The sequence below is a fragment of the Agelaius tricolor genome, unplaced genomic scaffold (genome assembly GCF_023055355.1).
Source record: "Agelaius tricolor isolate 1412-34295 unplaced genomic scaffold, bAgeTri1.0.p SCAF_6, whole genome shotgun sequence".
NCBI lineage: Eukaryota > Metazoa > Chordata > Aves > Passeriformes > Icteridae > Agelaius > Agelaius tricolor.
Window position 1 is genome coordinate 2,818,403 of NW_027269266.1, and position 25,449 is coordinate 2,843,851.

At 48.7% G+C, this 25,449-nt stretch overlaps 1 protein-coding gene across 1 annotated transcript; it reads left to right on the forward strand.

Moving 5' to 3' along the window:
- Window positions 1-803: 803 nt before the first annotated feature.
- Window positions 804-16,403, forward strand: CSRNP1 (cysteine and serine rich nuclear protein 1). Its single transcript, XM_071428520.1, has 5 exons — window positions 804-1,006; window positions 7,944-8,139; window positions 10,430-10,689; window positions 11,161-11,457; window positions 12,513-16,403. The coding sequence occupies exons 2-5, from the start codon at window positions 7,968-7,970 to the stop codon at window positions 13,494-13,496; spliced, it is 1,713 nt and encodes a 570-aa protein (XP_071284621.1). The 5' UTR covers window positions 804-1,006; window positions 7,944-7,967; the 3' UTR covers window positions 13,497-16,403.
- The last annotated feature ends 9,046 nt before the right edge of the window (window positions 16,404-25,449 follow it).

Consider the following 25,449-nt stretch of genomic DNA (forward strand, 5'->3'; position numbering starts at 1 on the left):
GTAGGTGTTCAACTCCTTGTAAGACCCAAAGGCCCTGTAGTACCCAAATTGGTTTTGGGGTCCAAGTTTTCCCTGTGGATTCACAACCCTTTGTGGGCTCTGATATCCTTGAAGCAGCCAACACCCTCTTGCTTTGGGGTCCCCAGACTCCTGTGTGCCCAAATGTGTTTTGGGGCCCATGCTGTGCCTGTGATTCCCCAGTTCCTTCTGGGACACAGCTTCTCTGAGGGACTCAAATCCATTTTGGGGGTCCCAGCACCCCATGACCACTTGGGGGTCCAAGCAGTACCCATGACTTCCCAATCCCTCATAGTATAGACACCCCTCTTTGAGACCTAAATCCATTTGGGTTTTCACTTGGGGTCCCCACTCAGACCCACTTCGGGGTCCACACTATGCCTGTGGCTCCTCAATCTCTTGTGGGACACAGCTTCTGCATGGAACCCAAATCCATTTTGGGGTCCCCATCCCTCCGTGCTACTCAGACCCACTTTGGGGTCCACGCTGTGCCTGTGACTCCCCAGCCCCTTGTGGGACACAGCTTCCCCATGGAACCCAAATCCATTTTGGGGTCCCTATCCCTCCGTGCTACTCAGACCCTCTTTGGGGTCCATGCTGTCCCTGTGGCTCCTCAACCTCTTGTGGGACGCAGCTTCCCCGTGGGACCCGCAGCGGTGCGGGGGATGCGGGAAGATGCGGGGCGATGCGGGGCGATGCGGGGCGGTACAGAGAGATGCGGGGCGGTTCGGAGCGATGCGGGGCGGTGCGGAGCGATGCGGGGCGGTGCCTCCCGCCGCTCCTGACTCAGCGCCCCGCCCGGCGGGGGCAGGAAGCCGGGCGGGCCGGCCGGCCCCGCTCCTGTCACCGCCTGCGTCAGAGCCCGGAGTTTTCCACTGACGGAAAAGGGCAGCGCGGGGCGGCGCAGCCCGGCCCGGCCCCGGCAGCGGAGCGGGAGGCGCCGCGCCAGGCACCGCCGCTGCAGCCGGAGCCGCCACCGCCGCCGCAGGTAGGGACCGGGCGGGCAGCGGCGCCGGGATGGGGATGGGGATTGGGATGGGGATGGGGATGGGGGAGCCGGCGTGGGCGGCGAGGGGGAGGCTCGCGTTTTACCACCGAGGGCTGCGATTGCGGGGTCCGCTCGGTGCCTGCCCAGCGCGGGGTTCGGCCGCCGGTTCCCGGCTCGGAGCCGTCCCGCCGGCTGTGCCGGGGGTCGCTGCCGGTGCCCGCCGCCCGCTGCCGGCGGTCGCGCCGCCCCGGCGCCGTCTGGCCGCGCTGCTGTGCCCGGCGGGGCTGCGGCTGGGGCTGAGCCGCCGGGGAGCTCCGGGAGCCGCCGGGGCAGCGGGACCGCGTTCCTTCCTCGGGGGAAGGGCTGCGGGTTTGCTGCGCCCCCGAGCCGGCCCCCCGCACTCTGCCCTACGGACACCCGAGCAGCTTTATACTATTTATTAGGAGTAGCGCAGAGTTCCCTTCTCACCCCTGCCCCCGGTAAGTCCAGGCTCCGCTCCATCGCCGCGGCCGCGGTTCCAATTTTTTGATGTTGAGAGAAAGGTTGGGGAGGGGGTTGGGGGGAGCCTTGCCGGCTCGCTCTTCCCCAAATCCGCCCGGCTGGGGATGCTTTCCCGTCGCTACAGCAACACCTACCGACGGGCGCACGGAGGGACCGACGGGCGGACAGACGGAGCGGGGCACCCCCCACACCCCCCCGCCTCCCGAAATAAGACATCGCGGCTTTTACAGCCCACCTGAAAAAAAGGAGGGAATAAAATAATTTTTTTTTTAAAAAAGGATACCCTGCCTCCCGCCCTCGGGTACTAAGTTTTCTCAGGTTTTTATAATTTTTTTTTTTGCCTGCTCCCCCCCCACTCCCTCCTCTACCACCGGCATCCTCAAAAGTGTCTGTCACCTCCGAGTTACATAATGTCGCTGTAGGAAGAGGCTGACACACAGGGACAGCCCTTTCCTAAAGCAGCTCAGCCTTACTAACGCCTGGAATGCCATCGCCTGGGTGGGATGGATGGAGGGAAAACCCTCGCGGCCGTTTACGAACCTCGAAGTCACAGAATGAGGGAATCCTTAAAGGCTGGAAAAGCCCTCTAAAATCCCCGAGTCCAACCCTTAACCCAGCACTGCCAGGTCAAGTCTTATCATTTGTTATCAGGAATTGATCACCAATTATTAATTGATTTTATTACTTTATTTTTTTTTCATGAAAGTGATTTTAGTTTTGCTCTGCTGAGCAGTTTGCAGAGGTAGCCCGTCAAGGTGTGTGTGTGTGTGTGTGGTGGGGGGGCGGGGTTATTTTCAGGATGGTTGGGTTTGTTCTCCTCCCGGAGAGACTCCGCAGCTCCCGGCAAAGGCTTTAATAATTCAGCGCAGGAAATGCGTGCGTATATATAGCAGGGAAGGTAACTGCACAGCGTGTACCTACAGGAGGACAAATATGGAAACCTGGTGTGAATTATTCATGAGGTGTGATCAAATAGAGGATTTTCCTAGACAAAGCACACTTCGCTGTTTTTCTGTTTGTTACAGCACAATCTGCGCCGAATACATCCGAACCTCCTTTCATTTTGGGCCGTGTCAGATAACCTTTAATGTATTTGCTGAAATCTCTTATTTACCTTTCAAGCTGTCAGCAAGAAGTAAGGGCTTGGTAGAAAAATCTGACAAGCCTTTTTTTTTTTTTTTCTTTTTCTCTTATTTATTTTTTTTTTTCTTTGTGGCCTTCCAAAAATTAGGAGATGGAGTAAACACTTCTGCTGCTCCTTCCGGGGAAGGTGTTTTGCCTGCTCAGTCTCTGACAGGAGCATAAACTCGTGGTGCTACGGACTGATTCATGCTCCCACTCCGCAGCACGACGTACTTTGGGTTTTGCTGTTGCATAGTAGGCAGAGGCTATTTTTAACCGGAGCAAGGTTATGAAACCTTAGACCCAGCTGGGTGAAAATAATCTGGTCTGAACTGGAAAGCACGGCTTTATGTGGCTGGGAACACGCGTGGGACTGTCCCCTGGAGGCTCCTGGTGGGATGATCCCGCTCCCCTTGGCTCCAGTCAGCCCCGAAATTGGGAAGTGCTGTCATCGGGAGGCTGTCACGGCGGCACAGGGGAAACCACTTAAGTAAATATGCAAAGAATTAAAATAGTTAAATGATTGAGCAATGAATCAGGGCTGATAGTGTGGCGATTATTAAATAACCCTGAGGTGTTGCTGGGCTCACCGCTGCTGTTAGACATCAGATTTCTGGGATTGCTGAGCGGCAAGCTCAGCTCCGCAGCACTTTTTGGGGGATTCTCACACCGAGATCTCTTTGCCCACAAGAAACGGCGGCGTGCAAACAAACACCAACCCCAGCAACTCCCCCAGCGCTGCTCCACGAGCTGCCCTCGGAGCCGTACCTGGCTAAAATATGCGGTGGTGTTTTTTAAACTAATATTTACTCCTGCTAGACCTGCACAGCCACTGCGGCTCCGGGGGAGGGAGCGGGAGCCGCTCTGACTCACGGCTCAGCGCGGTCCTGAACTCGCTCCCAGCGCCCCGGTGTGCTGGGAACAGTGCATCCACCTCGGTGCGCTCTGCAATAAACCCGCTTTGCCCTCCTGCGATGCAAAATGCCACTTTGTCTTCCTGAGCTTTAAAGTCAGCAAACCAGCTCAGAAAGTCACCGGGAAACAAATGCTTTTAGTGCACTGTGCTGAGTTTTTTGGGGGGGTCGGAGGGATTGTTGTTTCCTTGGTGTTCCCTGAATCACTTGGCAAAAGAAACTTTGCTTTCAATAACTCATGCACAGATCGGGATCCTTCCATTCTTTAGGATGCTCCAGCGACCAACCAGCCCCCCAAAATCTGAAATATTCTTGCTCCTGGGTGTTCTCCTGCAATGCCATGGGAATTGTGGCACAAGCAAAGGCAGCTGCTGGAGTCGCTGTGAGGAGTTTCCTTTGCTTTGCCTGCGCTGCTGCGATCGCCTGACGCTTCAAAGCACATCTACAGCCCCAAAACACAGCACTGAAACATCTCCTCCTCCTAATTCTGCCCAAAGCCTCTCTGTGCAGTCTCCTGGAGACTGGACACTGGTAGGGGTTTTTAGTTGCCTTCCTCTGCACTTGGCTAAACAAATGCCAAACCTTCTTAAATCTAAATTACTCGAAATATTTACTGTTGAGACGTCGTCCAAGAGGAGGATAGTTAAAACATTAATTCCTTGCATTCCAGTGTATTAGGGCTTTACCCTGCAACTTGTTGGGTGCCAGAAATGGGACTTTGCAGATTGGATTCCCTTCCCCCCCAACTGGACTGCCCCCTCCTATTCCCCCCACCCAAACTTTAATGCTTTAAAAAAAAAAAAAAAGAAAAAAAAAAAAAGGAGGGAGAGAGAAAGAAAGGAATGCACATCTGGGCTAAATATTTGTTAGAAAGTATTCCCAGGATAGTGGGAGTTCTGGTGCCAGAGAGGAATTCCTGCGGGTTTGATCCATTGCATTATGTACTTGTTCCAAAAGCTGTTTTCAGTAAAATAGATGAGTAAGAAGTTTTAGCCAAGAACAGAATGTCTTTTTTGGCAACTGAAAGGAAGATAGGATTATTTTATTTCAGGTTATGTAAAAAAAAAAAAAAAAAAAAAAAGAGAAGGTGGTAAAATCCTGAACTCCATGGTGCCTGCAGAGATTTGCAATGGCAAACTCAGATATAGATATTTATTTTTTTCCATGCTGCTGTGGACATTTTTGGGACTTGCTTTTAAGACACTGCTGTGGGTTTAAGGTTCCTTGCAAAATTACTGCAATTAAAATATCCTCATTGTGTCTGAATGGGCCTCTGGGCTTTTTTGGATGAGTGACCAGTGGCCTTGGTGACATGGCTTTAAAGGCAGCATCTAAACTGCTGGTGTGAATTCTGTCTCCACATGCCAGGGCAAGGAGGGGAGCAGAGGCTCACCCTGGCTTTGACAGTAAAATGCCCATCTGGAGGATTTTTTGGGGTAGGGTAGAAACAGACACTGATGGGTGAAGCTCTACTATGTCTCTCCTGAGAAGGATTTGAAAATTTGGCTTGGAAAACATCACAGCCATAAATCAGCAATGAGGGGGAAGGTGTAACAGGAGAAAATCACTATATTTTGGCTGGTGGGCAGCAGGTTCACCAGCTTTTTCCCATTAGCTGAGAATCCTGTTTGCACAACGCCTCCTTTGCATTAACAAAACAATAGGTGTCTTGAAGAAGCCAGCGTGCCAAAAGTGGTTTTTTTTCCCCTATCCATTTGGCTCATTCTCATAGATGGGGAGCTGCACAAACCTCCCTTCATCCTCCTGGCTGGTGATAGTATTTAAAAAATAAATAAATAGAATTGCACCATCTTATGCACAGCTTGCCTTGGCTCTGGCTTGGTGTTTGTGTTAGCTGGGTTCTCTGGCTGCAGGAGAGCGCTCTGGTTTCCCTCTGGGGTTGGTCTGGGGGGATGTGGTGCAGCCCCTGATGGGCTGTTGGGTTGGCTGGTGACCTGAGCATCAGGGCTGCTGCATCTTTGGTCCAACCCTGGGAGTTATCCCTGTCTCAGCAGCGTGGCCTTGGCTGCTCCAGCAGCCTCCAGTGTCTCCCACGGGACATGGATGTGGTCAGCATCGCATCTCTGAGGGTGTTTGCTGTTGGAAATGTGTCCTACAGGCATTTTAGGGAGCTGGTTTCTCCCTTCCTTGGCTAGAGTGGCATCCCTCACTGTCCTGTGGAGCATTCTCTCTGCAGCACGAGCTGATGCTCTTTCAAGCCACATGTGGGATATTTTTTTTGCAAAGTTTTTGCCCATTCCAGGTAGACAGTGGGGTCTGCAAACAAAAAGCAGCCCAGGCTTTGATTTGCACCCCTGCCATGGATTTGGAGAATTTCTTTGTTCCTGGTTGCTTCTTAAAGCAAACATGAGACAGAGCAGGAGGCACATACACAAAAATAAGGCAAATAAAAACTTTGTTATTTGGTTTGTGGCCACCTGCGAGCTCAGCTTTGCCATGGAGCAGGCAGGGAAGGGGTTAATCCAGGTGTTGGGTAGGACATGTGCTGCTGGGGCTGGAGGGTGGCCAAATCCACCTTCTCTGCATCTATTTTGGATTAGGGCCAAAAAAACAACAACCCCTCTGTGGCAAAGCCACCTGCAGCTCCAGGTCTGTTGAGGAGGAGGAGGAGGGATGGAGGGATCACTTCTCCCCAGGTTCAGGGGGACGTGCTGGCCCTGTAAGCACACCTTGCAGCCAATGATTAACTCCTCCAGGCCAGGGAAGTGCTTCAGCCAGGGACTTTTCTGACCTTTAAGGTGACTATTGTCTCCTGGGAAGCTGGTGGTAAACATAATTAGGGAGGGTTGGTGCAGGACTTGGAAGGAGCTGTGTGCTCCTGTCCTGCCACGTGATACTGGTTGGTGCTGTCGGGACACTGAAAATCCCATGGTGGGGAGGTTCTGCCACTGGTGTGGTGTCTGGTCTGTCAGAAGGGCAGGTTTAGTGCTTTTTTGTTTTGTTTTTTTTCTTTTTCAGAGACTTAAATTTCAGACATGTAAAAAAAAAAAAAAACTTCAGACATGTAAAGCGGGGTGAGAAAGTGTTTGGGTTGCAAAGAATGGAGAAGTTTCGTGTGGTGGGAGGGGATGTGGACTGGGTGTCTGGCACCCCTGTATCTGCACTGCCACCATCCCAGGGCTGTCTACTGTCCCAGGTTATCCAAATTCTAGGGATGCTTTAGCTTTTGTGTATTATGGGGTGGCTGTTAGCATCACACATTGCCGGGCCTCTCCCCTCCTTGGAGTTCCTGGGCTGGGGCTGCATCCCTCCCACCGTGGTTGTGCTTTACAGCCTGGAGGGATGGGGTCAGAGCAAGCCACTCCTCAGGCAGCAGCCTGGCTCTCAGCTCTGGGGATGGCTCCCAAATAAGCTGGCAGTGGCTCCTGCAGGAGCAGGGGGAGCTGGGGTGGTGTTGCCAGAGTCTCAAAGGTGGAATGATCCATCATCAGTGCGCCCCAGGCTGAGTGGGTGCTGATGTCCATTAGAATCATAGAATATCCTGAGTTGAAGGGACCTACAAGGATCATCAAGTCCCAGCTCCTGGCCATACACAGGACCACCCCAAGAATCCCACCCTGTGCCTGAGAGCATTGCCCAAACATACTGTAGGCAAAGGCTTTCGTGTTTTCTTTTTTCATCTCCCGAATTTGCACAAACTTTATAAAAGCAGAGTTTAAAAGATGCAACACAGTTATTTTTGGCTTTCTTTTATTTTTTTTCCTTTAAGATGAGCAGGGGCAAAGCATGCAGGAAATTTAGGAATCTAGGCAAGTACAGAGCTCCTTTGTTTTTAATTAGCTGCGTTGTTTTTAATTGCTTCTATGCTTGATACATAACCCAGCCTAAACAAGAATAGCTTATTGAATGGGGGACTGACTATGAAAGGCACCGTGAGGAGAAGGGCTGTTCTTCACAGTTGATATATTTGTATTTCAGTGCTTCATTTAATAAGTCTGTTTCCCCGGGGGGCTGTAGCAAGTAAATCATGCCAACAGATTGTTTTCTGCAAACTGGCTTATTTTTGTAATTAGCAAGACGTTAAAGCTGTAACTGCATAGAAAGCGATCTGGGTGAGGAGTGAACATAAAAGAATTAGTAAGCAAAATGTAATACTTACTGTTTGATGACATTTGTGTTGATTGGATTGGTTTCTGGACAGTTTGTTGTCTGGGATAGTCAGTTCCTTCTGCAGTGAAATGGGAGAGAAATTCACAGGTGAGCACAGCGAGTGTAGTGAGATGAGGTGTTTTAGGGGCAGCACTTTTTGGGAATCACATCTGCATTGCCAAGTGGATCTGATGGGGAAGCCTTGCTGGGGGTTACAGCTGTCCTGCTCATCACCAGAAACTGCTAAAATTTCCCTGGCCTCACGTTGGTTTTTTTCCTTTGTTTTCCAGTTATATGACAAAAACGGCGTCACCATGAGCGGAGTATTGAAAAGGAAGTATGAAGAGCTGGGAGATGACAGCACCTACTGCTCCTCCTCCTCCTGCTCCCCCCTCTCCTCCTCAGCATCCTCAGGCTGGGACACCGATGAGGAGAATTCCCGTGGAGAGCCCAAGCCCAGCTCTGCCTTAATGTCCAGCTTCACCCGTGAGTAGCTCTGGCTTTCCCAGGATCAGCCACGCCTCTGCATGGGTTTTTTGTAGGGTGCTGGTGGGTCACCACCACACAGAGACCCCCTTGGGGCACACACCTTTGTGGCTGGAAGTGATTGTGGCACCTGCCACCTGTCATGACACTGGTTTATAATCATCCATCCACCTCACAGTGGTCTTCCTCAGCCCTTCCTTCCAGTATTTATAATTCCTTTGGAATATTTTTGCTGAAGTCCAGGTTTGCAGGAATAGAAACCCAAGGATGGGTGTGCACAAAGGCATGTGGGTGCCTCCAAGCCTGTGCTGCTGGACCATCCCACCATCCCTCAATTCCCTGTCAAGCTGTTTCACAGGCAAAACCTAATCAGACAGTGAAGGCCTGTAATGCTCTTTTTAAAAAATGATTAACCAGTAACGTAATTACCATTTCAGAACTTGTTTCCTACGTAAATTGGGTACTTTGCCAAAGAACATGACACGTTTGACATTGCCTGAGCTGCTAGTACAGATAAAAGCTATTTTGTTTTCCCAGCAATGTAAGTTTTGAGAGCTTTTAGGAAAACACACAGAAGGCAGTGTTGTAAAGCCCTTTATCTGCCGTGTGAAGGGAAAAATAAAAAGTACAATAGAAGAACATCTTCATGGAGGAGAAATAGTCCAACCTAGTAAATTATACTGAACACCCACTGTATATAGCAGTTAAGGTCCACTTAGCAGACATACACAAACACGCAGTGGTCTGAAAAGGCTTTAGAAGTCTTGTAATAATAAAGAGTCTCATTCTTGCTTGTCTTCCCAGGTTTTGTGACAAAACAATGAACTTTTTGTACTCTCTGGCTCAATTGGAAAAGGGTCAGGAATGGGAAAACAATTTCAGAGGAGGGGTGCAGGGAGAGAGAAGCAAATGCCAAAGTGCAGCAGCTCGGCCGATAGATGATCGTGGTGGTTAACGTGCCTTCTGATAAAGAGCTCGTGTTTTAGGAGATTGAGTCAAGGTTATTGTGAAAATGCAACTCACAGTGCAAAGATACGATCAGAGTGACTGCAGGGCCCAGTGTGAACCCCCAGCTATTGAGCAGAAGCTGCTGACACAGCTGGGTGAACACTTCTTTTTTATCTTTTTTTTTTTTTTTTCCACATGAAACCGAAACACTATATTTTGGCAAGTGAGACCTGTGAAATGTGGGTGCAGTTAACTGTCCAGTCTTGCACTTTCACAGCCTTTGGGGCCCACCAAGCCAGCTGAGCCCCTTGGGTTGTTGCAGTCTTTTCCTTGGATCCCACTGCAGGGCTGCTTGTGGCTCTGCCTCCCAAAGAGCAGGGCTTGATCCCAGCTCTGCAGCAGTCACCCACCCCTTCTGGGTTATTTTTTTCCAACCAAAGCACCCCTGCACTAGCAGAGAATGGGACCAGAAATGCCTCCCCACCACAAATTTGGGTGTAGCTGGCTCTTGTTCCTGCCACCCTCACACGGCTGGGCCTGGCTTTACTTTCTTGGCAGGCCACACTCGTGGAAACTCACTGACTCTGAACCTGCCCTGACTAATTAGTCCCCCTGCATCTGCTGTGTTTGCATGTGCAGCTGTGCAGGGCCAGGTATCTCTGGAGAGGCTCTGCTCTAAGTGATGTGTAGCATGTTTCAGCAGTTTAAGATAAACCAGAGTCATGTATTGCCGTGTTTACCCAGGCATCACCTGCACAAAGATTAACATCTCTGCAGCTGCTCTCAAATGAGTCTCTTGAGAATAAACCATAGATTCAGAGTTCCTCCCAGTGGATGGTGAAAGGAAGTACCAGAAAAAACAACAATTTGGGCTGTTTTCTGCCCTGCCACAGAAGTTGGAGCCATGAAGCACCAGGAATAGCAATGCCCTGGCATCCCAGGAGCAGACCAGGGGCTCCTGAGCATGGGGCAGAGTGGATTTAGAGAGACAGATGTGTAGGATGGCTGGTTGCTTGTTCATTATGCTCTGCCACACGTGAAGAATAAGCAAATGGATGTTCCTGGGGGAAGTCAAGCAGGAAGGAGAAGCAGCAGCCACCTCTTAGGGTGAATCTCATCATTGACTCTGATGCAGCAGAGCTTGGTTCAGCTTCCTCTCCATCCTCATCCCACCCCTGAAGTGTTAGCTCCTAAAACACCACCAAGCAATGTTGTAGCTTTGTCCCAGTGTTTTTCTGTTGAGAGAGTAATTACAAATCCTGCCTGTTTGTAATATTTCTATTCCATCTGCAGCATGGCTTAGTGCTTTTTCTTTTTTTTTTTTTGATTCTCCCCTTTTTAGCCACATCAATCCTGAAGAAATCCAAGCGACTAAAGAAGAACAATGTGGAGTTTGACCGGGTCACTGTGTTTTACTTCCCACGCTGCCAGGGCTTCACGAGCGTGCCCAGCCGTGGGGGCTGTACCCTGGGCATGGTGAGCAAACACAGCTCCTCCCGCCAGTTCACACTGGCAGAGTTTTCAAAGGAGCAGGAGAACGTCCGTCGGGGCAAGCTCGAAGAGAAATTGAAAGAGGAGAAGTTGGAAGCGTTGAAATGGAAAGTGAGTGAGGAGCGTGGGGCTGGGTTGATGAGGAGCTGGTGGATGCTGTTGGTTAATTGGCCAGTTTTTAGCAAGAGCCTCTGAGACCTGGGAGCATCAATCCTTAGCTCGCAGTTTGGGTCTCCAAAAAACACAGGCTCCAGTGGGGGGACTTTAATTTAGTTCTCCTCCTTAGAAAAGTGAAAAGACACAGAAGACATTTTTGCTCTTTTGGTAGTACCTCTCTGTTCTGGGATCCACTTGAGACTCTTTTTGGTGTCTCCCAAAGTCTTCTCATTTCTGGTTTAGATACTTGATATTCCAGGACACATCTCCAGTCAGGTCTTTGTGGGCTCTGACTTAGATGTTGATCCTGAGGTTGGCCACCATGGGGGAGAGCTCATTCCTTCCTTGTTTCCCCTCACCTGGGGGGTTCCAATGGCTCTGAGTCCCAAACAATCCCCTGAGGCTTTGTCCATGTTCTGCCCTCAGCTAACCATGAACGGCACCAAGGAGTCGGAAGAGGCCAACCAGCTCACCATCGAGGACATCTCCGACGACGACATCGACGTCAGCAACGTGGACCTGGAGGACGGCTTCTTCCTGCAGCCCTACCCCGCCAAGAAGAGGCGGGCGCTGCTGAAGGCTGTGGGCGTCAAGAAGATCGACAAGGAGGAGAAGCGGGAGCTGCACAACATCCGCCTGTCCCGGGAGGACTGCGGCTGCGACTGCCGCGAGGTCTGCGACCCCGAGACCTGCAGCTGCAGCTTGGCAGGCATTAAATGTCAGGTACAGCCTCTCCCCTGGGCATGGAGGGATGCTATGGCTCCAGATGTGCGTTAGAGCAGGGGGGGTGTGAGCAAGAAAAAACTTACTTTTGCTCCCTCATGTGTCTTTTTGGACCATTTTGTTTTGCTTTTTTTTTTTTGGAAGCTTTGGACAGAGCTGGGGCAGCCTGTAAATCCATCTGCTCCCACCGGCTCTTGGAGGTGACGAAAGCTCTTGGAGCATCCCTCAGGCTGCAAGGCAGGCACTGCTTGAAAGTGTTCTCTTCCCAAATCACACACTCAGCCATCCCCACACTGCAATGAGAATGTCCCTGCTTTGCATTCCCACGAGATCCATACCTGCTTGATCTCCTGTTGGGCCACGTGGGAATGTCTGCAAGGAAGAACTCCTTGCTCCTCACACGAGGCTGCGCTTTCTCCCCCTCCCCCAGGTTTTATTTTTAATTCCTTTTACTTCTGGTGTGTGTCACAAATCCCAGCGCGCTCAGGCGAACGTGGGAGTGTCAGCTGAGCGTCAGCCCACAGTGGAGCTGTGCAGGCCACCTGCACAGTGGGATAATCCCCCTCTATTCAATTAGTGAGTTATATTTTTCAGGGTATTTTTTGCAGGTGCCTGCCCAGCTGTATTTAGGGAGCCTCATTCCCTATTCTGGGCGCTGCTTTCTCCCTCGGTGCCGTGTTTGGAAGCTGGGGGTGGCGGAGGTGGGTGCACACACACGGGTGCTCCATGTGTGTGTCACAGCTCCCCTCTAGTGGCTGCTGCAGATCAGATAGTGAAATTATTAAATAACAATAAAGAAAAAACTCACTTTTGCTCCCTTATGTCTCCTTTTAGACCTTTTTGGTTTTGGAATCTTTTTTCTTCACTTGTACTGAAATCCAGCTTTTTATGACACCTCTTCAAAAGAGATGGGTGTTTTGTTTTTTTTTTTCTTTCCTGCTTTAAACCCCTCACCTGTTACTTGGTTTCTCAGGGCAGACAAGTCATGGGCAGTTTTGGTTTTATGCCACTGGGTTCAATCCTAACCCTCCCTCTCTGCTTCTCCCTGTTGCCAGATGGATCACACCTCCTTCCCCTGCGGCTGCACCAAGGATGGCTGTGGCAACACCGAGGGCAGGATCGAGTTCAACCAGGCCCGCGTGCAGACACATTTCATCCACACCATCATGAAGCTGGAGCTGGAGAAGCAGCAGCAGAGCAGCGAGAAGGTGGCAGAGGCCGAGCCCCCTTTCCGGGAGCGGCTCCCTGCGCTGGGATGCGCGGCAGGGAAGGGCTCGCTGGAGGAGCGCGCGGTGCCGCTGGCGCCTGCCTTCCAGTTCAGCCCCGACCTGGAGGCCCTGGGGGAGAACAGCTGCAGCAGTGACATGACAGACTCCTCCATCTCCTCCCACCCCAGCGAGGACCTGGAGGAGCCCTACGAGAGCCTCCCCTCCGACAAATCCCAGTCGGACGTGGACGACGACGGCTTGGCGCGCATCCTCCACTTCAACGACTCGGACGCCGAGGAGGAGAGCAGGCGTGGCCAGGATGACCTCAGCTGCTTCCATCCCACCGACTTCTTCATCGAGGACCACGGCAGCGAGGTCAAGCCTGTCCCTGGCCACTTGTCCCACCTCTCAGAGTGCCTGGATGAGAATGCCAACCAGGACAGCGGGGGTTTGCTGGAGGATGCAGCCCACGGGAGGTGCGATGGGCTGTCCTGCTGCGCCCCCTCCTCCACTGAGCCCTGCTCCAAGAGCTATGCCGACCTCAGCCTTTCCTCTGATTCCTTGGATTTCTTCCAGTCCTTCTCGGACTATAACTTGGGACCCCTTTACAACTCCTTAAAGGAGTATGAGAACCTGGATAACTTCTCAGCGTTACAGTTTCAGTTGCCTAATTTCCCTGGCTTCCCGCAAGCCGGAGATCAGGGCTCCTGTTTCTTGGAGTCCCTCATTGGTTTGTCCGAATCCGTCCCTGAAACCCCAGCCCCTTTCACAGACAATCAACTTTTGGAGGATGCCATCAAGTCATCACTGATGGAGACAGTGAAGGTGTGAAACACTGATGTGGCTCAGGCAAGGACTGATGCCGAAAGGAAAACGGAGGAACAGTTGGACAGGCAAACTTTCACTGAAAGGATGGTGTGCTACTCAAATATAAGGAAGAAAAAACAGCAACAGCAGAAGACTTTCTAAGCAAATTAACTATTTTTGGTCTTTATACAACATGGACGTTTTGACATACTGCAGCTACAATCAGTTCTCTCGCTGTTTGTGCAAAAATTTCTAAACTTTCATGACGGGGTGGGGAAGGGAGGGAGGGAGAAAGACTTTCACATGAGAATTTCCTTGTGTTTTGTACGAAAAGACCTGTTGAGAAAAACTCCTCGCTAACGTTGCCAGTCGTCCATACAGCCCCTTCTAGAAACGTTTCAGTGTTGCAGGAACTTTTTAAGGCAACTTTTTGAAGCTGTATTTATTGTGAAAATTTGTGGTTTGCGTAAGAGTCGGCCCAACACACTCTTACGTTTAAATCTGATGAGGTTTACAGAAGAGATCCATACACTATATACATAATCATTCTTCATCTATTTATTGCAAATTCCAGAATTTAACTAGCCACTGAAGCTTGAACTAGCATGAAACCTTATTTAAATTGGTAATACCTCAGATGTATTATGTGTACAATCATATTTTTTTGCATAATATATCTGTATTTATTTATTTTCTACCTGTAGTACGTGAATAGCACTGTGGTTTGTCGATGACCTGGAAGGGCAATAAGGTCTTCAAGAGGAAGATGACCCTGGTTTTTCTGAGTCTGAATGATGTTGGCTGTTTGGTCTTCACTTCACATTTCTAAAAACACTGAACAGAAGTGGTGTGGGAGAGGAGGAACAAGGGAAGAGTTTGTGCAACATCCCTTGGTTTCTCCCAGCCTTGTCATAGACATGAGAATGGTGTTTGGTCTCCCTAATGTCACTGTGGAGAGCAAAGCAAGCAAAACCTTCAACTATTTAAGAAGTAACATTAATACTAGCACGAAACAAAACCCAAGCCCTTTTTGTAAATTATTTTATAATTTATTTAATTTCCTAGGGATTTGGCCATGAGATCTTTCCCCATCAGTTATGGTGCCTGAATATGCAGAGGAACTGTCAGCAGCGGTGGGGAGGTGGAACCGTAAGGACCTTGGCAGCCCTCGTGGGGGGCTTTGGGAGAGCAAAGCCAAAACAGCAACAGTGCTCAAGCTCCTCAGCAAGTGCTCCTTAAGACTCCCCAGCACCAAGGATGTCGCAGCTCCAAAATCCAGTGGGTCACACTGATTGTACTGTATTTTTATATAGGTGAATCAAGTAATTCAAGCAAAACAGATGGATATGAAATGTTTTGGGTTATTTACCCTGTGAGTACAGTTTTTGAAGACCTGAAGACCAAGCTGAAAAACTGAAGGCTTTTGGTTTTTAAAATGAGAGAAACCTTTGTGTTGAGGAAGGATACTGGAGGCTGCCTTGGCCTTTTGCTATTTAAGTCAGTCTGAGAGCAAGACACTGTTTGGCCACGAGATGTAACTGGACAAAAAAAATCTGTGCATCAGAGATACACTAAGTGCCTACACCAGTGGTATGGAAAAAGCAAAATGGATTTAAAACCTACCAACTTTAAATTCCCCCCTTGGAAAATTTGGTGATGGGAGTGATTCCTGGCATTACCAGCACAGGACAAGGAGACAGTTCTGGTGTCCCCAGCTCTGCTGCCCTGGGAGCAGCTGGAGGAAACTTCTGGGGGTGCAGAGACACACAGACAAGGGAACCAACCCCGAAACATGGATTTGAGGATTTTTCCATTGGCTGAACTGTTTCTATCCCCAACCACAGGGATGGTGCTCTTGGATACCTGCTCTTCGACAGGTGCCTCGCTGCAAACCTGCCGGCAATTCAGGAAACTTCTGGCGTACGAAACGTGGGTTGCTTGGGGTTTGTTTTTTTAAAAAATCCTTATTATTGCTATTTAATTGTACATCTTCTCTGGTATTGAGCCGGTCAACTTGGAAATGGAGCTGACCCCCCCATGGCCACGAGCGGGTCCTGAGCCCGCGCTCGCTGCCGCTTCCTCCCGCAAGGCATCGCCCCCGGGGCGACTGTAGGAATACTACTGGCAGATGGAGGATTTCCTGGATATATCTATTATTATAATTATTATTATTGTTATTATTATAATTATTATTTTTATTATTATTTTTCATTGTCGTCATTGTTTCTTTAGACTGAAGAATCCCCTTTCCGGTTATCTCCTAGGTGGTAGTTCCTTCAGTTCCTTCAGACTGCATCCAAAATACTGACAGTTGAAAGTCTGGTAGCCTTCTGTATTTATTGGCACTAATGTATTTTGTAACATTCCTAGGTTTCTCTGCATATATATATTTATATATATAAAATATATTTATATATTTTATATATAAATATATATATACACACACACACACACTTTTTTTAAATGAATGATTGGGATTGACTCCTGCCTTGTGGATTTTTTTTCAGTAATTTATTCTTTTTATTTGTGTTGGTGCCAAAAAAGAAAAAAAATATTTTTTTTCTCTTTTTTTTTTCCCCAGGGCACTGAATTGTAAATATATAATTTTTTTTTTCTTCTTGGTATCTGTGTAAAAAGTTGCCTGTTAAACAGTTTAAAAACTGGGTATTTATTGACACAATCTGTAATTATCTAATGTATTGGTTGAAACACTTTGGTTTCAACATAGCTTTATTTTAGCTTTCTTTGTGTATATATTGTGATTATGTTGCTTAAAGGTACAAGTTAAAAAAATGCTTTATTTTTACCTTATCCATTTGCATTTGTTTATAAAAAAAAAGCATATTTGTCTACAGCTGCTGTCTCTCATTTCATCAAAGCAATATGAAGAAATTTCCATTACACTTTCAATAAAAGAATTTTGTTTGAATACGGCAGTGTCTTCACTAATGTCCTTTGTGTGACACAATAACCTTTTCTCTTTTCTCTAAATAAAGTAAAAAATCAGTGCTTGAGATGTGGTTTTCCCAAACTTTTTGGCCTTGTGGATGGTGGCTGCCTGTCCCTAAGGGGGGGATAGACAACAGTCTTGGCAGCATCCACATCACCAAGGAGAAATCTTGGGAAACCCTGGAAACCACTTTCCCTCCTGGGTTACAAATCATTTCTCATTGCCCCGTGCTCCCCCTGGGACCTGGAAGGATGCAGCTGGGCAGAAGCATCACCATGGTCCTGTGCCCCTGGGGAAAAACAGAAAAAATACTCTTGGTCATGGCAACAGCATGGAAAGAAGCGAGTAGCATGTGAAGCAGCCCATGGTACAAAGGAAAAAAGATGAATAAATCCCAGGAATCTAGATGGGGAAAAGCACACCTCTCCCATGGGTCTGTGGCTGTCAGCACAGGCATAAATCATAACCACTGCCATTGACCTGAAAGCAAGGGAAATTGGCCAAAGAATGCCATTGTCTAGTTTTCCATTGGGAATCCATTTTTAAAGGTTGCCATCTGCCCCCCGAGCAGAGAAGCTCAATTAATTGAAGAAACTATTTGTTACAAATTATTTGCTGAGCTATAAAAGCAGAAATACTGAAAAGAGGCTCATCCATGGAGGCTCTGCAACACACAGTGAAGCTCAGCCTGTTTACCCACCCAGAGGGATGTGTTTGGTTGTGGGGTTTTTTTTTCTTTTATGGGGTTTATGTCTGTAATTCCCTCTTACATTACCTATTTTCCGACTGGGAGTGGAATAGCTCCCAACATACAGCTCCAGCTGCAGCACTGGTGGGTTTTTGGCTTATGGTGATGACTTTGTGTTGTGCCCTGGCACAAGACATCATCACCAGGGGACCCAACAGCCCCAAGGGACAGTGCTGCAGCAGCCCCAAGGTGCTGCATCCCACCAGCCTCTGGCACGGGCATCCCCATGGGGAGTCACAGACTCCTGGAATGCTTTGGGTTGGAAGGGATTATATTAAAGACCACCTGGTTCAACCCCTCTCCTGATGCCTTTCACTTCACTACATTGCTCTAAGCCTCATCCAGCATGGTTTTGGGCACTTCCAGGGATGGGGCATTCACAGCTTCTCTGGGAAACCTGTGCCAGGGCGTCGCCACCTTCAGAGTAATTAATTTCCTCCTAATATCTAATGTAAACTTGCCCTCTGTCACTTTAGAGCCAGCTTCCCTGTCCTCTCACTCCGTGCCCTTGTCCAAAGTCCCTCTCCAGCTCTTTTAGGGAAGCTGCTTTGGATGCAGCCCACAATGGGCTTGGGGCTTCCTGGGCTGCCAGTGCACACTGCCAGATTGTGCCCAGCCTTTCCTCAGTCCCTCCTTCCCAACTCCCTCTCCCCAGGGCTGCTCTCCAGCCATTCTCCACCAAACCTGTGTTTGTGTTTGGGATTGCCCTGACCCCGGTGCAGGACCTTGGGTATTTTTTTTCCCATCCCATACCAGTAACAGACTAAAACTCAAATGGGAACATGCCAATAATTGGCCATTCTGCAGTGCCCTTTCCTGGGGAAAGCCAAGCTGACCTCCAGGTCTGAGTTACAGCCTCAGCCTCTTGGAAAGCCTGGGGAAAACTTCTGCTGAATTCCATGGCAAACTTCTGCCGAATTCCATGGGAAATGCTCTTGGATGGGCAGAGGGAGTGCCTGCTGCAGTGACATGGAGTCTGGAAGCCCCAGGAATGCATCACCTGGGATGCTTTTATTGCCTCTGCAGAAGATCTAAGGCTCCTTTACCCACCGCAGTGTCACACTGCTCAGACACACTTTACAAACCATGGAATTTATGCATCATGTATGTGGTGTATGAATATGCAACAGGCTGTTGCTTTTAAGGGTTAATCCTTTGTTAACTGGATCCTTTTTTGGGCTTATTTTGCCCAGAAAAAGGTACCTGTACTTCTGTACCTCTTTGTTTCTATTGTCTCACATTGTCCTAATCCAAATTGTCCAAATTATTATTACTCTAATTATATTACTATTTTTATAACCATTTTACTACTATTAAACTTTTAAAATTTTAAAATGCATCACCTGGGATGCTTTTACTGCCTCTGCAGAAGATCTAAGGCTCCTTTACCCACTGCAGTGTCACACTGCTCAGACACACTTTACAAACCTGCCCTTTTCCTTCTATCAGCAAAACAAACGACAGAAAAAAAAAAAAAAAAAAGATTTTCCCCCCAAATCTCCTGCCTCCAAGTCAAGACCTTATGGATGCCCTCAGTGCTGCAGAGCCAACACCCCTGCTCTCACTTTGCCCTGCAGCTCCTGGCTCGTTTGCCGTGTTTTGTTTGCTTGTTTTGTTTTATTTTTAATTTTCCTCTGACGGAGTCAAAGTCCATCCTCCCCGTCACTTTATGAGAAAAGTCCTGGAGCGCTGATTCCCGCTCGGCGCCAGCTCTGGAGTCACCGGGGCTGGCGTCACGGGCTGTTCCCGTCCCCGGCTGGCGAGTGACTCATCCGTCCCCTTTCCGGAGGCACACAGCGCTCCCGAGCCCGCCGGCCGCACGCACAGCCCCAGCCCTGCCGGCACCTCGGCACCCAGCGAAAGCAGGCGATGAGTAACTCTGCGAGCACGGAGAGACAAGGAAAAGAAGTGGAAATAAGGAGGGTGGTTGTGAAAAGCGCGTGTTGTATGGGTCTACGCAGATATTTACTGTGTTTTATGTATTTTAGTATGTTTTATGTATTGTAATATATGTGTTATTTGTGTATATGTAATTTATGCGCTGTATTGATTAGTAGCGCTGTATTAACATTTTAATAGGATGGCAAATGTAGTTTTGTAGTTAAAAGGTAACGTTTGTAAGTTAAAATAGGAACTATGTATGTGGGATATATTTTTAAGAAAGGAATGAGGCACTCATTCCTGCTACAGCGAGATAGCAGCCACAGGACACCTGAATCTTTCAGAGAAAGAGAATTTATTGCTCCATTATCAGAAGAAATGAACTTCTTCCTGCCTTGCTCAGCTCTGAAGACACTGTTTAGGATTCAGAGGAAGAAGCTGACACTGCCCAGACAGAATCCTGTGTTTGAATGGAATTTATGCATCATGGATGAGGTGTATGAATATGCAACAGGCTATTGCTTTTAAGGGTTAATCCTCTGTTAACTGGATCCTTTTTTGGGCTTATTTTGCCCAGAAAAAGGTACCTGTACGTCTGTACCTCTTTGTTTCTATTGTCTAACATTGTCCCAATCCAAACTGTCCAAATTATTATTACTCTAATTATATTACTATTTTTATAACCATTTTACTACCATTAAACTTTTAACACTTTAAAAACAAGTGGTAGGCGTTTTTCACAGTGGTGAAGCCCTGAGCAAGGTGGGGACGGGTTTATCTGGGGTCAGTGAATCAGCCCTTGCCAGGGATGGGAAGGAGCAGCACTGCCTGGTGCCAGGTGGGGTGGGAGTGCCAGCTGGGTGTCACCAGGCTGGGACAGGGCTGTGTGCAGGCAGCTGGATGGCTTCAGCCCTGCCAAGGAAAGCTGTGGGTGGCAGCTGGTTTAACCCTCCCAGGGTGCAGCTCTGTGAAATCAGTGGGCACGGCTTCAGCAGCAGCACCTCACAGAGGGACCATCTCCAGCCAGCCCAGTAACCCCTCTGGGAAAGGTGAACTCCTCCTGGCTGTGATAAACTGCTGCTTCCAGGCCATGAGGATGCTCTGAGAGCTGGAGGTGTTCACCTGGAGAAGGGAAGGCTCCAGGGAAAACTTAAAGCTCCTTCCAGAGCCTGAGGGTGTTACAGGAAGGCTGGAGAGGGCCTGGAGACGAGAGCATGCAGTGATGGGTCCATGGCTTTAAAATGAAAAGGGACAATGGCTTTCAACTGAAAAAGGGAAGGTTTGGATTGGATATTGGAAAGAAATTCTTCCCTGTGAGGGTGGTGAGACGCTGCCCAGAGCAGTTCTGGATTCCACATCCCTGGAAGTGTCCAAGGCCAGGTTGGACAAGGGTCTGAGCAACCTGGGCTGGTGCAAGGTGTCCCTGCTCATGACACAGGGTGGGAACTGGATGGTTTTTAAAGTCCCTTTCAAGCCAAACCTTTATGATTCTCCTCCATAGCTACGACCACCAGGAATTTTTAGGGCTGCTTAATCCACACATTCCCACCAGCTTGTTTTACCCCTCCCAGCCTGCTGCTGAATAAATGGCAGCATTGCCATCTACTGGGCAGCTGCCTCCTTCTCTCAACCTCTCAGCTGCCCAAATTGCTCCTGGGCAATGCCTGTCCTCCTCTGTGGGACCAGACACAACTCATATCTCACTAAGATATCATAGTAAAAGAAAACAAAATATTGCTTAAATGGCCCACTGGGGTTTAAGGAGAGATGGGGGTGTCCTGGGGCTTGACTGGCCTGGCACACACATCCTCAGCCAGGTGAAACCATCTCCAGAAGGAAAATGCTCAAACCCCCCCCACCCCCAATGGATGCACCTCTATTTTGACCAGGGAAGCTGAGTGAGGACAAAATGTGCTGCTGGTCATGCCTTACTCCATTACATCAATAGGTACATAAAACACACCAAAATTGGAAGATCTGCAACCACAGAGCTGAAATATTCTGTCACAAGCACAGAGGCTTTTAATCAGCCTAGTTGAGAAGGCTGAAAAACTTGAGATTCCCTATGAACCACATGAGCCACACACTGGGCTAAAACATTACAGAATTAATAACATTCAAGGTTCTCCCTCCAAAACAAACCTGCTCCCCTGAGATCCTCTGCAAAGGAAACTATTATCTATTACATTACCCTGGAAATAAATACTTGGCTACGACTTTGGAGTAAATAGAGATGGAAACTTAATGGTACCTAAGTGCTTTTCATAGTCAGAGCATCCCAAAGCTCCCTCTGGTAATTAAGGCTGAATGGCTGTCAGGAGGCAGCAGGGCCCCTTGCAGCCACACTCCCAAATATCCATCACTTTTGCCTGCAGGTGAGCAAGAATTGATAGGTGAAGGAGTGGTACAATTTCAGCTGCAGAGATTTTGGGGTTATCCTGATAAAGGACAGCAGTGCCAGGGTAGGATTTGGGTGAGGAAATGTCTGTAACCAGAACAGTTTTTGCAGCCATGGCGTGGCTGAGGGCCCTATTGCTGAGCTTAGATCTGTGTGACTTGAAAGCTCCCCAGCTCTGCTGTATTTTGGGCCAGCTGAGGTGCTCGAGGGTATGAAGATTTCCCCATGGGGGTGATGTGTGGAAACCCAGGGCACTGGGAATATTTCTCTGTCTGCTCTGGGGTGCCCTGGCCTCATTCATGGAGAGAAAGTTCCCCAGACTTCAAGATAGACTGGAATCCACAAAAGTGTGAAATAGATTATAGAGAGCAGTGCAGGTGTGTCACTGGGTGAGAAATTGAGGTTTGGGGTTTTTAGTGTGTTGTGGATGGCAGCAAGATGGAGGGCACAGGGTGTCACCCTGGGTTTCTGCTTCGTGCTTCTTCTTCCTTCTTCTCCATGGGTTTGGGTGCCATAATTGGGCAGAAAAGTCCCCATTGCAGCTCTGTGGGATCAGTGATTGGGTTAAACAGGAAAATAATCTATCAGTTCTTAATTGGATAGTTTAGTCTGAAAAGCCCTTGGAACAAGAGATTGTTGGCCATTTTGTGCCTTCTAATGAAAAGCTGCCGAACTCACAGCAGTGAGGCTGTTTTACTGATAAGAAATAATAAACACTTGAGTCTGAACATGAACCAGCATCTCAAATGCCTTCAATCCTGACCCAGAGAAACCCACAACTGGGACCCCCACAGTGGAGAGATGACAAGGGACCTCAGGAGAGCTGTGTCCCTTTGACCCAGAAGGATGGGATGGGATATAATGGGATAGAACATTCTCAGACATTTCTAATGCCACTGACCCCTATATTTGATCTGTGCATCCCCTGTTTCACAGTATCTGCAGCCTCCCCTCTCAAAATATCCCAAAGTGTTGCAGCCACCCTTACACTCACCAGAGCACCCTACACCTGCTAGAGCCAGCCCCCCAGGAGCTAATTCTCCTGTTGCCACGGTTATCTCCTTTTTCTGCTCTCCATAAACACATGGGCAGCACCAGTTTTCCAAAATCTACTTAATTCCCTGCTTCAGCTGCACCCTCACCACTCAGCTTTGGGGAAAAGGATGTTGACATTCCCTATGAGCATTGTAACAGTTGTGTTTCCCCAGTGCCTCTGGATATGATATTGCTGTTAAACCTATCATCTCCACACAGTAAATCCTGTGGAGCTCTGCATTTCCCACAGGCTTCCCAAGCTGGGCTCCTGGGATCAGAGTTTTGCCCAGCAGTGCTGAGGAACACGCAGCTCCAACCAGGCACTTGGATGGAAAGAGGGAAAGGAGGCACAGGAGAGGCACACATGCCCTGACCATGTGCTGCCAGCTCCTGCCTCCCTCTTATCCTCCACAATAAATCATGGCTGAGCAGCACAAGCTGTTCCTGTCAGCAAAATGCAGAAAGAAAACTCTGCTCTTGGCACTGGGGACGTGATAATGACCCTGAATTAGAGCTGTGTGTCTCCAGCACCTGATTCTCCTCCTCCTGAGGGTACAGCCTGAGGTTTCTCCTCCTGGCAGTTGTAGGAACAGGTCCAGGACTTGTTTATGTGGAGGAAGGGTTTAAAGGAGCAATGTCCAGCCTGGGTTGCAGGGCAGCTTGTGACCAGAGGTTTCAAGCAGCTGATGGAGAACACAGGGGTCATTGCACAACTGTGGGCAGAAGCAGGGACAGCTTGTCACTGCTGTCACATCAGGGGACAAACAGGGGATGGCTGTGGTGGTCTGGGTTGTGGCAGGGCATGTGCACACTCCATAAATTCCTGCTGTGGTCCCAGTAGCTGCAGCATCCCCAGTGATTCCCAGCTCTGCTCAGCCCTGGCCAGGGACAGAGGCTGATGAGAAATTGGGACCCTCTGGGACATCCAAAACCCCTCTCACACCAAGCACACAGGGTTAGACCCCCCAGCCCAGGCATCAGGCACAGAAATACTTCACTTCTCAGCATCTGAGTAATTTTGGGAAGTAGTTTGAGAGGCTCCCTTTGTAAGCTGTCATTTCTCAAAATCTTTGATCTTGTGTCTTCTTAATTCCTTCTTTTTGAAGGAAAAACTTGAACACAGTCAGGCAGGGTCTCAGGTGCCAGCGAGCTCCTGACATTTGGCTCCTGAGTGTTCTTAGAAGGGACATTCCTGGGACAGAGCACACCCAGGCTCTTTCAGAAGTGTCCTGTCCATGGCAGGGGGCTGGAATTAGATGATAACTTTAACTTTTCCAACCTGAACCATTCTGGGACTTTATGATAGAGCAGCAGAAATCACACATGCTGTCCTAAAAGGAGCAAGAGCCACACAGTACTATGAAGGGGTGGGAAAACTGAGATTCAGGGGGTTTTAATTTGTCAGAAGAGGAGAACTGCCAAACTACTGAGCACCCAGGAGACACTGCCAAGTGCAGCATAATAAAGTTGAGAGCCAAGAATACAGCCAGGACTTTGCTCCTTCACAAACCTTACAGAAAACGCCCCTGGTTTCATTTTCGTTTGCCATAATAAGGAAGATTTAACTGTTTGCAGAGCAGAGCTCTGGGAAACAGAGGTGAAAAGCAGCTCCTGTGGGTCATTGCTTATCTGTGGGTCTGCAAGCAAACACAGAGGGCAAAGTGCAAGGCTGAGACATGGCACCTTATCAGTCTTGGCCCAAAAAGCTCCTTCAGCAGTCGGTGATAACGGTGTGTGACATTCCCTTGGTTGGCCAATGCCCTCTAGTGGCCTCTGGAGAGGAGAATTGAGCATTCCCCAAAGGGGACTTTGCTAAAATTGTGCTGTGCCCCAGGTGTGTGCAGGTTTTAGGAGATGTGGGAACCCAGGACATTCCTCTGGCTGCCCTGGAGGACTCCAGACCCTGGCAGGGGCTCAGAGACCTTGGCACAGAGTCAAAAACACCTGTGCCTTTGATTTTAGCCCATGGAAACAATTACCAACTTTGTGCGAGGATTTACAAGCCACAAGGGTTTGAGTAGAATGATAGTGAATTTATCACAGGGTGAAAAAGTAGAATTTTGGGGATTTATAAGGGGGGTTCAAGAGGCAAGATGGATGAATCTGGGCATGTCCTGTCCTTCTTCTCCTTCTTCTTGTCCTCCATCTTCTGCTGTGATGGTGACACTTCTGGATTGGTTTAGAGTAGAGACAGACTGTCTAACATAGGTGATAGGTATTGGAAAATTGTTGTAAATAAAGTACATGTAGTTCTTAGTATAAAAAGCCAACACCACCCCAAGGGTGGTCAGTGTGCCACAACCAGACCTGCTGGACAGACCTCAGCAGGTCAGAGAAAGAATGTATTAGATAAGAGAAAATAAACAACCTTGAAAACCAGAACTGAGGAATCTCAACTTCTTCTTTGGTCACAGGGCTGGGGAAAAAGATTCTTTAATACCTCAGGAGCCATTTCAGCAACACAAGACTCGAGAGGAGGGATAGGACATAGGTGGTTTAAAATTATTAAAGAGCTAAATTGAAATCCTTCATCTATAAATGTGCATCTCACACACAGCAAAAGGGAGAGAGGGGAGGTTGTGGGGTTCCCTGTGTTTTCCAAGACGATGGTCTTGTAGTTTATAGAATGATTTGGGTTGGAAGACACCTTAAAGGTCATCTCATTCCAACCCCCTGCCATGGGCAGTGATGCCCATCACTATCTCAGGTTGCTCCAAGCCCCAGCCAACCTGGCCTTGAGCTCTTCTAGGGACGGAGAAGGGATGGTTTTGCAGATCATCAAAAAACCAATCTTGCTTTATTGTTCACATACATCTTTTCCTCCATCTTCCTCCTTCCCTCCCTTTACCAGCTCTGCTGTGTGTGTAATATTTGGAAATATTATTCACTGCAGACAGGCTTGCCCAGACTGAATAAGGGCCTCTGCACCCCTAACAGCACAGGGGATTGTTTTACACAGAATTTA

Bases quoted from the DNA above. Each gene is read 5' to 3' on its own strand.
- CSRNP1 (XM_071428520.1), top strand. From the start codon at position 7,968: ATGAGCGGAGTATTGAAAAGGAAGTATGAAGAGCTGGGAGATGACAGC. The intron at 10,690-11,160 runs GTGAGTGAGGAG...TTCTGCCCTCAG, and splicing joins TGGAAGCGTTGAAATGGAAA to CTAACCATGAACGGCACCAA. The intron at 11,458-12,512 runs GTACAGCCTCTC...CCCTGTTGCCAG, and splicing joins TGGCAGGCATTAAATGTCAG to ATGGATCACACCTCCTTCCC.